The sequence below is a fragment of the Hemitrygon akajei genome, chromosome 26, assembly GCF_048418815.1.
Source record: "Hemitrygon akajei chromosome 26, sHemAka1.3, whole genome shotgun sequence".
NCBI lineage: Eukaryota > Metazoa > Chordata > Chondrichthyes > Myliobatiformes > Dasyatidae > Hemitrygon > Hemitrygon akajei.
Window position 1 is genome coordinate 42,773,099 of NC_133149.1, and position 12,446 is coordinate 42,785,544.

General features: G+C 43.0%; 1 protein-coding gene across 3 annotated transcripts in view; it reads left to right on the plus strand.

The window, feature by feature from the left end:
- Nucleotides 1–12,446, plus strand: part of LOC140716927 (ATP-binding cassette sub-family G member 4-like) — a 204,148-nt gene that overhangs the window by 155,504 nt on the left and 36,198 nt on the right. For all 3 annotated transcript variants that reach the window (XM_073030045.1, XM_073030043.1, XM_073030044.1), the window contains exons 5-6: nt 9,647–9,697; nt 11,543–11,688. In XM_073030045.1, the coding sequence (XP_072886146.1) occupies nt 9,647–9,697; nt 11,543–11,688 (197 nt within the window). The remainder of the gene's footprint in view (nt 1–9,646; nt 9,698–11,542; nt 11,689–12,446) is intronic.

Consider the following 12,446-nt stretch of genomic DNA (forward strand, 5'->3'; position numbering starts at 1 on the left):
ATCCTGCACAAGGACTCCCAACTCCTTTTGCACCTCAAATTTTTGTATTTTCTCTCCATTTAGAAAGTAATCAACCCTTTCATTTCTTCTACCAAAGAGCATGACCATACACTTCCGGACACTGTATTCCATCTGACACTTCTTTGCCCATTCTCCTAATCTGTCTAAGTCCTTCTGTAGACTCTGTGTCTCCACACTACCTGCCCCTCCACCTATCTTCATATCATTTGCAAAATTGACCACAAAGCCATCGACTCCATCATCAAAATCATTGACATTTATTGTAAAAAGAATCCAATCCTAACACAGACCCCTGTTGGAATACCACTAGTCACCGGCAGCCAGCCAGAAAAGGCTCCCTTTCTTCCCACTCTTTGCCTCCTGCTAATCAGCCAATGCTTTATCCACGCTAGAATCTTTCCTGATATGATGTGCAGTTAACTTATTGAACCCTTGGACACTACCTCACTTTTTTAATATATATAGTATTTCTGTTTTTGCACATTTTTGATCTGTTTGGTATACGTATACTGTAATTGATTTACTTATTGTTATTTTTATTTTATTTATTTTTTTCTCTTCTATATTGCATTGAACTGCTAAGTTAACAAATTTCACATCACATGCTGGTGATAATAAACCTGATTCTGATTCTGAAGCAGCCTCATGTGTGGCACCTTGTCAAAGGCCTTCTGAAAATCCAAGTACACCACAGCAACCAATTCTCCATTGTCTATCCTGCTTGTTATTTCTTCAAAGAGTTCCAACAGATTTGTCAGGGAAGATTTTTCCTTGAGGAAATTATGCTGACTTTATCATGTGCCTCCAAGTACCCTGAAAACACATCCTTAACAATCGACTCCAACATCTTCCCAACTAATGAAGTCAGACACAGAAAAACACACAGCCCCTGGGTCCATTCTCACTGCATTGACTGTGCCCTTACAGATGAGGAATGAAGAAAAGAGAAGAGGAAACTTACCAGATGCTTACCTCACCCTTTCTAATGAATCCCACTCACTAACTGGATGCAGTCCAACTCCAAAACTTGACGTGAAGTGCTGCCCTTTTTTAAACTTCAGTCATGTACCTAAGTGAAATTGCCGCTGCTTCTCGTATTTCCGCTCCCTGATTGGATGTAGTCCAACTCTGAAAACTGCTGCAAAGTACTGCCTTTATTAAATGTCAAACACAAACCTAAGTCAAATCATTGTTTCTTCTCATGCTCCCATTCACTAATTGTGCACAGTCTAACTCCGAAAGTGCCGCAAAACACTGCCTTTTCTAATCTTTGTCAAGGTACCTAAGTGAAATTGCTGCTTCTCATCCTGCTCACAATCCAAATCCAAAAACTGCCACAAAATGCTGCCTTTTTTAAATGTCAGACAAAACCAGAAGTGAAATCACTGCTTCTTCTTGTGCTCCTGTCCACTGATTGGGAGCAGTCCAGCTACAAAAACTGCCGCAAAGCACTACCTTTTCTAGTCTTCGTCAAGGTCCCTAAGTGACATTGCCGCTTCTCATCCTCCCGCTCATTGTTTGGGTGTAGTCCAGCTCTGAAAACTGCTGCCTTTTTTAAATCCTCAGCTTCGGACCTAAGTGTTTCTTCTTGTGCTTCTGTTCATTGATTGGGCGCTATCTAACTCTGAAAACTGCCACAAAGCGCTGTGATGGCAGACTTAAGTGAGATAGCCGCTTCTTCTTGTGCTCCTGCTCACCCATCGGGTGCAGTCCAACTCCGAAAACTGCCGCAAAGAGCTACCTTTTTAAAATATCAAACGCTTGTGTAGGTGAAATCTCTGCTTCTTCTTGTGCTTCTGCTCACTTACTGGGCGCAGTCTAACTCCGAAAACTGCTGCAAAGCGCTGACTGGTTGTTAATCTTCAGCCTGGTACCTAAGAGAAATCACCGCTTTGTCTCGTGCTTCTGCTCACTGATTAGGTGCAGTCCAAATTCCGGAAACTGCCGCAAAACATTGAATTTTCCAAACCGCAGCCACCTACCGAAGTAAAATCAATGCTTCTTCTCATCCTCCCGCTCACTGATTGGGCTCTGTCCAACTCCGAAAACTGCCGCAAAGCGCTGCTTTTTTTAACCTTCAGCCGCGTATCTAAGTGAAATCTCCGCTTCTTCTCTTGCTCCCGTTCACTGATTGGGCGCAGTCTAACTCTGAAAGTTGCCGCAAAGCGCTGACTGTTTTTTAATCTTCAGCCGCATATTCATGTGAAATCGCCACTTCTTCTCGTGCTTCCACTCTCCGTTTAGGTTCAGTCCAAATCCAAAAACTGCCGTAAAGAGCTGTCTTTTTTAATCTACAACCACATACCTAAGTGAAATTGCTGCTTCTTCTTGTACTCCCGCTCACTGATTGGATACAGTCCACTTTTGGAATTTGCTGCAAAGTGCTACCTTTTTAAAATCTTCAATCGTGGATCTAAGTGAAATCACTCTGCTGCTTCTCGTACCCCTGTTCACTGATTGGCCACAGTCCAGCTCCGAAATTTGCCGCAAAGCGCTGACTGTTTTTTAATCTTCAGCCGCATATCTATGTGAAATTGCCGCTTCTTCTCGTGCTTCAGCTCTCTATTTGGACACATTCCAAATCCAAAATCTGCCGCAAAGCGCTGTCTTTTTTCATCTTCAGCCGCGTGCCTAAGTGAAATCGCTTTTTCTTCCCATGCTCCCGCTTCAGTTTGGGTGCAGTCCAGCTCTGAAAACTACCACGTACCACTGTTTTATTTCATTTTCAGCTGTGCAGCTAACTGAAATCAATGCTTCTTCTCGTGCTACCATTCACTGATTGAGCGCAGTTCACCTCCAAAACCTGCCGTGAAGAGTTGCCTTTTGTTAATCTTCAGCCATGTGCTTAAGTGAAATTGTTGCTTCTTGTACTCCTGCTCACTGATTGGCCACAGTCCATCTCTGAGAATTGCTTTTTTTAATATTCAACTGTGTACCAAAGTGAAAACACTGGTTTTTCATGCTCCCGTTCACTATTTCAGAAAACTGCTGCAAAGCATTAACTGTTTTTTTATTTTCAGCCGTGTACCTACATGAAATCGACACTTCTGCTCGTGCTCTCACTCACTGATTGGGCGCAGTCTAACTCCGAAAACTGTCGAAAAGCGTTGCCTTTTTTCATCTTCGACTGCGTACCTAAATGAATTCACCATTTCTTCTTGTGCTTCCATTCACTGATTTGGTGCATTCCAAACCCCAAAAACTCCTGCACACTGCTGATTTTCTTAATCTTCAGCCGCGCACCTAAATGAGACCAACATTTCTTCACGTGGTCCCATTCTCTGGCCGTGGTCCATCGCTGAAAATTGCTGCAGAGCACTGCCTTTATAAAATATCAAGTGTAAACCTAAGTGAGGTTGCTGCCTCTGATGCTCCTGTTCATGGATTGGGCACGGTCTAATTCAGAAAACTGCCTTTTTCTCATCTTCAGCTGCGTTCCTAAGTGAAATCGCCATTTCTTCTCATCCTCCTGCTCATTGATTGGGTGCGGTCCAACTCCAAAAACTGCCGCAAAGTGCTGACACTTTTATCATCTTCAGCAGCATACTTGCGTGAAATCACTGCTTCTTCGTGTGCTCCTGCTCACTGACTGGGCGCAGTTCAACTCTAAAATTTGCCACTAATCACTTTTTTTCATCTTCAGCCGCGTACCTAAGTGAAATCACCACTTCTTCTCATCTTCCTGTTCACTTATTGAGCACATTCCAACTCTGAAAACTGCCACACACCACTGTTTTTAAAAGTCTTCAGCTGCGTACCTAGGTGAAACCAATGCATCTTTTCGTGCTCCTATTCACTGATTGGGCGCAGTCCAATTCTGAAAACTCTCGCAAAGCGCTGTCTTTTTTTCACCTTCAACCACATACCTAAGTGAAATCACTGCTTCTCATGCAATGTCAGGGCGCAGTCCCTTTTTGAAAACTGCTGCAAAGTTCTGCCTTTTTTAATCTTCAACCGTAGACCTATGTGAAATTTCTGCTTCTTCTCATTCTCCTGCTCGCTGATTGGACGCAGTCCATTTCCGGAAACTGCCGTGAAGCGCTGTCTTTTCCAATCTTCAACTGCGTATTTAAGTCAATTTTCATCTTCTCGTGCTCCTGCTCACTCATTGGGCATAGCCCAGCTTTGCAAACTGCCGCAAAGTGCTATCTTTTAAAAAATGTCAAAAGTAAACATAAGTGAAGTCACTCTGCTTCTCGTGCTCCTGTTCACAGATTGGGTGCAGTCCAACTCCGAAAATTTCCAGAAGGCACTGAGTGATTTATAATCTTCAGTTGCGAACCTAAATGAAATTTCAGTTTCTTCTCATCCTCCCGCTCACTGGGTGCTGTCAAATTTTGAACGAAAAGTGCCGCAAAGCGCTGCTTCTTTTAATCTTCAACCGCGTAGCTACGTGAAATTGACGTTTCTTCGCATGCTCCCATTCACTGATTAGACACAGTCCATTTACGGAAACTGCCGCGAAGCACTGTGTTTTTTTTAATTTCAGTCACGTACCTAAGTGAAGTCACTGGTTCTTCTCATGGTCCCACTGACAGTTTGGGTGCAGTCCATATTCCAAAAGCTGCTTCACACAGCCGCTTTTATGAATCTTCAGCTGCATACCTAAGTGAAATTGCATCAACTCACTGGCGCAGTCCAACTCCGAAAACTGCCGCAAAGTCGATCACAAACCCAAGTGAAATTACCACATCTACTCGTGCTCCTACTCACTGATTGGCCGCAGTCCATTTACAAATACTGCCGCAAAGCACTGCTTTTTTAACTTTCAGTCACATACCTTTGTGAAATCGCCGTTTTTTTTCTCATGCTCCCGTTCACTGATTGGACGCAATCCATTTACAAAAACTGCCGCAGAGTGCTGCCTTTTTAAAATATCAAATGCGAACATAAATGAAGTTGCTTTTTCTGATGCACTGATGTGAAGCACTGCCATTTTTAATCTTCAACCGCGTACTTAAGTGAGATTGCTACTTCTACTTGTGCTCCCATTCACTGATTGGGTGCAGTCCAACTCCGAAAACTGCCGCAAAGCGCTGACTGTTTTTTAATCTTCAGCCGCATACCTTTGTGAAATTGCTGCTTCTTCCCCACCTGTTCACTAACTGGGCGCGTCCAGCTCCGAAAACTGCCACAAAGCACTGCCTTTTCAACCTTCAGTCACATACCTAAGTGAAATAGCCGTTTTTTCTCATGCTCCCATTCACTGACTGGACACAATCCATTTACAAAAACTGCCGTGAAGCACTGCCTTTTTTAATCTTCATCCATGTACTTAAGTGAAATAGCTGGCTCCTCTCATGCTCCAGTCCAACTCCAAAAACTGCCGCAAAGCACTGCCTTTTTAAAATGTCAAATGCAAACGTAAATGAAATCACTGCTTATTCTGATGCACTGATGCGACGCACTGACTTTTTTCATCTTCAATCGTGTACTTATGGGAAATCACTGCTCCTACTTGTGCTCCCATTCACTGATTGGGCTCCAAAATCTGCCACGAAGCGCTGCTTTTTTAAATCTTCATCAACGTACCTACGTGAAATTACCACTTCTACTCAACTCCCACTCACTAATTGGATGCAGTCCAACTCCGAAAATTGCTGCAAAGCGCTTTCTGATTTTTAATCTTCGGCTGCAGATCTAAGTGAAATTGTAGTTTCTTCCCATCCTCCTGCTCACGGATTGGGCGCAGTCCAACTCCAAAAAGTGCCGCAAAGTGATGCTTCTTTTAATCTTCAACTGCAGAGCTACGTGAAATTGCCATTTCTTCTCATGCTCCCATTCACTGATTAGATGCAGTCCATTTACAAAACTACCAAAAAGTGCTGCCTTTTCTAATCTTCAGTCACGAAAACAAGTGAAGTTGCTGCTTCTTCTCATCCTCCTGCTTTCTGACTGGGTGCAGTTCAACTCTGAAAATTGCTGCAAAAAGCTGCCTTTTAAAAAATTCGACCACGTACCTAAGTGAAATCGCCGCTTCTACTCGTGCTCCTGGTCATTGATTGGGTGTGGTCCATTTCTGAAAACTGCCGCAGAATGCTGCCTTTTTTAATCTTCAGCCACGTACCTTTGTGAAATTGCCACTTCTTCTCCTGCACCCATTCACTGATTACATACAGTTCAACTCCGAAAACTGCCACAGAGCGCTGCTTTTTAAATCATCATTTGCAGACATATGTAAAATCAGTGCTTCTTCCCGTGCACCTGTCAACTGATTGTGTGCATTTCAACTCTGAAAAGTGCAGCCTGTTTTAATCTTCAGCCAGCTGCCCAAGTGAAATTTTTGCTGCTTCTTGTGCTACCACTCACTGATTGGGCACAGTCCAGTTATTAGAACATTACCTACCTGGTGGTGCAATGGCATCAGTGCCGGTGTCCGGAGCGAAGGCTCCTGAGTTCGAATCCAAGTCGGGCCACCCCCGAGCACGCTTTCCATCTGTGCCGGGTTGAGCGTCGAGCTAGCCACTCGGCCTCGTAAAAAACAAGGGCCGAGTCAGGAACATTCATATCGTGACCTGGTTAATCCAAAAGGAGACCAATCCTGACACCACGCACCAGACAAGAACGGCTGACTGTCTGGTGCGACATGATAAAAAAAAAATAAAAAAATTTTAAAACCTAGAATGAGGACAACTTGGGGCTATTTTACCTCCGTGATACTTTCTGCACTAACCCATTGCTTTTTTCTTAATGCTCTGAAAATCTATCTCAAAGTCAAGGTTGAGTTTAATGTAATTTGCACAAGTACGCATAGGTGAAATGCTTGCAGCAGCAGCACAGGCACATACTGTCACATCATATAAGCTGGAATAAAACATAAACAGATATTGTATGCAGTTTTTACAAGATAGAAAACAATTGGAACAAAAACTAAGTCCATTGTAGTGCAAAATGTTCAAAAGTTTATCATGCTTGTGCCAATTGATTGAAGGATTGAATGGTTGAAGGGAAGTAACTGTTCTTGAACATGGTAATGTGGGACTTCAGCCTTCTGTACTTGCTGCCTGCTGCTATGTCCAAGAAGATGGCATGGCCTGAATGGTGGGCATCTTTGATTATGGATAATGCCTTCCTGAGGCATAACCTCCTATAGATATTATAGATGGGTGGAGTGATCTGCTCGTGAGCTATTGAGCTAAGTCCACTGCTCTCTGGTGAAGGAGTACAAGCTAGACGGTAATAGATGAAGCAAGGTGAGGGAGAAGGTAGGTGACGTGAGAAGCTGGGAGGCGATAGGTGGAAAAGGTAAAGGGCTGAAGAAGAGGGAATCTTATAGGTGAGGAGAGTGAACCATTGGAGAAATGAAAGAAACAGTGGCACCAGGCTGAGGAGATAGACAGATGAAAAGAAAGGGGGAGCCAGAGTGAGAATGGAAGAAGGGGAAAATCAGCAAGTACAGGGGCAATGGGTGAAAAGCCTTTGCACTAGGATGCATGCATCGGAGGTTTGGATCTGCTTCATTTGCTGGAGATCTGAGGATGAGAGACCAATTCGAAGAACACTGGAAAAATCAAGTGCACTGGTAACTAAGGAAGGAATGAGGGTTTCATCAGCAGATGAATTTTGATTTTCTTTTTCTTTCATGCTGGGAAGCTATTAGCCGTCAGAGGCAAAGCCTGGGATCAGATACACTTGTTTAGAAATGACCATCTTGACTAAATACAATCAACGGATTGTATCAGGCAGATAACGGGAATTGTGCAGATCAGCCAACATTTAACTGAATTGGGAAATGCTGCTCCTTTCTTCCTTAAATCTTGAAAGCAACTGTGCCAAAGTTTATTCACAGAACATTTCAGTTCCCACATGTGTGATCTTAAGTAGTTGTATTTGTTTTAATCGTGTTGTGCTTTTTTTCTTCCTCAGCCTTCCCTCACATCTTTCTATTCCTTTCTCTTGGTTTCTTGCTTCGACTTGTCTCTGTTTGAAAGTGATGCTGGCCAGCACAGTATAGGAAGTACACAAAAGCTCTCGAGAGGGACAGCAGGAGGGTGGTCCCAGGATTGAAGGACTGCAGTTATGTAGGTGGTTTCAAGAACTGGGGTTGCTCTCCTTTGAGCAGAGAGTTAATGGAGGTTCAAAAATTACGAAGAGCTGTGGTGAAATGAATAGAGAAAATGTCTGTGCTGGTTTATTTAGATATTTATCAGACCCTTCTGGCCCAATGAGCAGGCGCGCTGCCCAGTTACACCCATGTGACCAACTAACCGGTTTGCCTTTGGAATGTGGGGGAAACCAGAGCACCCGGAGGAAACCAATGCAGTCACAGGGAGAACGTAGAACTCCATACAGACAGCAGCGGGAATTGAACCCAGGTCACTGGTGCTGTAATAGCGTTATGCTACCATGCCACCCACAAAGATTTAAAGTAATTGGCTTAAGAATCAGGGCATTATGAGGGAAATCTTTTATTATACAGTGAGCATTTGGCAAAAACAGATCAAACCTTTGTTTCAGAAGATCATTGGATAGATACTTATGAAGAAATAAATGGCAGGTCTAACAGGGTAATAGGACAGAGAGTTGCCGTGGATTAGATGGACTACATGGCTTTTTTCCATGTAGTAACCACTTGGCAGTGTGTTCCTCTTCTCTATCTGCTTTCATATTTTATTTTCTATTTGCACTGTCGAGATTCCCTTCCCCATTTTCCTGCCTGATACGACTGTCGGATATTGGTACCACCCTCAGCCTCTTGACCCTTTGGCATCTCCTCTGATGTATCAGGAGACTGGTCCTGCACCAAAGCAGCTACTGGGGAGACAGTTTGGTGAAGATAATTGTTAGAGGTGCAATTACTCTTAACAAAAACTTCTAAGTTTTGGTCATACAAGAGACTGCAGATGTTTAAATCTGGACTGTTCCTCCAGCATTTTATTTGTCATCCTGCTATAGGAAAGAATCCACTAAGCTGGAAGTAGTGTAGAGGTTTATGAGAATATTGGTGGCACTCAAGGGACGGAGTTATGGAGAGAGGTTGAGCAGGTTGGGACTTTATTTATTGGATCATAGGAGAATGAGGGGTGACCTTATAGAAGTCTATAAAATCAAGAGGGGCATGCTGTAGAAAGGGTTGGGGAATCAGGAGCTAAGCATTGGTCTAGGGCAGGGGTTCCTGACCTGGAGTCCACAAACCCCTCAATTAATGGTAGGGGTCCGTGGCATTAACAAGGTTGGGAATCACTGGTTTAGGGTGAGAGGGATGAGATTTAATAGGAAACTGAGAGGTGAAGTGTTTACCCAGAGGATAGTCAATATCCGAAAAGAGCTGCCGGAGGAAGTGTTTGAAGCAGGTACGTTAACATTTAAAAGGTACCTGAATAGGAATGGTTTGGGGGAATTTCGGCAAACGGGACTATCTTAGATGGAAATCTTTGTCGGCATGGACAAGTACTGTAGGACAATGACCATCAGAGAAAATGTTTGTGAATGCATGTATCTCCTAATTAATAATCGGCTGTGGAATTTTGCCTACCGGCTCTGGGGATTACAGATTGTTCATTGGTGCATTCATTCCTGAGAGCAAGTATACTCCAAGTAATTTCACAATTGGCACTTCGATTCTAGAAGTGTTTTATTCCTCTTTATCTCTCTGAAATGTTGAATGTTATTGTTTTATTTGAAGGTTTCAGCCCACCTTAAGCTGAAGGAGAAATTGGAAGTGAAAAAGGAACTGGTGAGTCATATCATTCATTAGATAATGGGTTGAAATGAATTTAGCAACAGTTTGGTTTGCACTATTAATTGGAGCCATTGACTATGAATTAGGTTTTTACAAACTGAAAGCATTAACATACCTGCACTTGATAAATATTAGTAAGAGCTTGGCTCAAAATATGCAGCAGTTTCCCAGACCTGCGTCACATAAATAAAAATACATTTATTGAGTAAAACCATAAGACACGAGCAGAATTAGGCCCTTTGGTCAACCGATTCTGCTCAAAGAAGCTTTTCATAATGGGATGTGCGGCCTCGAATACAAAGTATTTACGATTCACCATCACCCTTGCTAGCTGCTTTGGTAAGAAGAACCAAATTGTGCAGGAAGCTGAGGACTCGGAATCACAACTGTTGGAGCTGACGGGACAGACAGCTGTTGGAATAGTTACCATTATATGATAGAAAAGCAAGGCAGAAAATGTTCAGCCTCTGGGATCAGGCTGCCACAGTTACGTTTATGTCTAGATGCCAAATGTTAGAAGGAAATATCAAGATTCAGGACAAGAAATGGAAGGGAATCACTGGAATGGTACCTGGATTGAGGGACTTTTGAATGTTGAAAGGCCTAGATAGAGTGGACTTGTGAGGATGTTTCCTATAGTGGGAGAGCTAGGACCAGCGGGCACAGTTTCACAATGGAAGGACATCCCTTTAGAACAGAGGTGAGGAGGAATTGAGGAGAAATGTCTTTAATCAGAGGGTGATGAATCTGTGGAATTCATTGCCACAACAGCTCTGAAGGCTAAGTCATTGGGTATATTTAAAGCAGAGGTTGATAGGTTCTTGATTAGTCAGGACGTCAAAAGTTACAATGAGAAGGGGTTAAGAGGGAAAATAAATTAGCCATGATGGAATGGCAGAGCAGATTCAATGGATGGAATGGCCTAATTCTGCATCCTTCCCCTTACAGTCTTATGATCATGTTGAACTGAGGCTGTTCTTCCTAAAGCAGGGCGGGTGCAGATTGTAGCTCAGTTGAGGAGTTCAGTCAGCTGCTCAAGATACTCACTTAATGGAATGGTATTTGGAGTATCATTCAACACAGGAGAGATAAAGAACGTAATATTTTTCCTGCTCTCTGCAGTTTATCATCTTCTAAAGAAATCAGGTATATTTCAGACAAAAGCCAAACATAGACTACTACAAGCAGATGGCTAAGAAGATTGGCATGTGAACATATGGAGAATGGAGGACTATGGACCATGTGCAGGAAGAAGGGACCAGTTTAATTAGGCAGTATTTGCTTAATTAGCTCGGCATAACATTGTGGGTAAAAGAGTATAAGATAATGGAGCAGAATTAGGCCAATTGAGACTGCTCAGCCATTAGATCGTTGTTGATTTACTATCACTTCTGAACCCCATCTTCTCGCCTTCTCCCTGTAACCTTTGACACCACTAAGAGTATGTTATTTTATTTATTGATAGAGATACAACACGGTAACAGGTCCTTCTGACCCAGCAAGTCCACGCCAGCCAATTGCAGTCAATTAACATTCTAGCTTGTACATCTTTGGAATGTGGGAGGAAACCAGAGCACTCGGAGGAAACCCACACGGTTACAGGAAGAACATGCAAACTCCCTACAGACAGCAGCAGAATTGATCCTGGGTCATTAGCACTGTAATAGCATTAAGCTAGCCACTATACTTTTGTGCTGTACTGTAATGAATGCAAACATTGATTGTTCTTTCAAAGTTCTGGCACAGATAATGATAGGCAGAAGAGTCTCCATTTGTAAAATGTTGTAATCAATGGTTATTTATTTGGTTCTAACCTTTAAAACAATTTCCTGTTTGAAGGTGAATGAGATTTTGACGGCACTGGGACTGCTAAAATGCTCGAACACCCGCACCCTCTCTCTGTCTGGAGGACAACGCAAGCGGCTAGCCATCGCGCTGGAACTCGTCAACAACCCTCCTGTTATGTTCTTCGATGAGCCGACCAGGTAAGAAAAGGGTATATCCAAAAAATTGGGTCAGTTCATGGGATTTAAAGGTCATATACCCTTTGTTTTGTTCTTCATCTCATGGTGCCTTTCTACTGGAGGTGGGATCAGTGGATCTGATAGCAAGCCATGCAACCATAAGTGTGTCCCCATCAACATCAAAGAAATCTATTATCAATGTGCATTGCGCCATATATTACCATGGGATTCATTTGTTTGCAGGCATTTCCAAGATAATAAGAAATACTATAGAATTTATGAAAAAAAACTATACATAAAAAAGACTGGCCAGTGGTGTAGTGGCATCAGCACCGGACTTCGAGGCGAATGGTCCCGGGTTCGACTCTGGCTGGCTCCCTACCTGCTTTCCATCCATGCTGGGTTGAGTGTCGAGCAACTTGGCCTCATATGGAAATGGCAAATGTGCCACAAGGCACGAAAAGGAACAACAACATACGTAAAGACTGACAAACAATCAGTATGCAAAAGAAGGCATATTGTGCAAACAATTTTTTTAAAAAGTAAATAAATAATGCTGTGAACATGAGCTGTAGAGTCCTTGAACGTGAGTCCATAGCTTATGGAATCAATTCTGAGATGAGGTGAGTGAAGTTATCCATGCTGGTTCGGGAGCCTGATGGCTGAAGGGTAATAACTGTCCCTGAATCTGGAGGTGTGGGACCTAAGGCTCCTGTACCTCCTCCCCGATGGTAGTAGTGGGAAGAGAATGTGGCCTGGATGATGGATGCTGCTTTCTT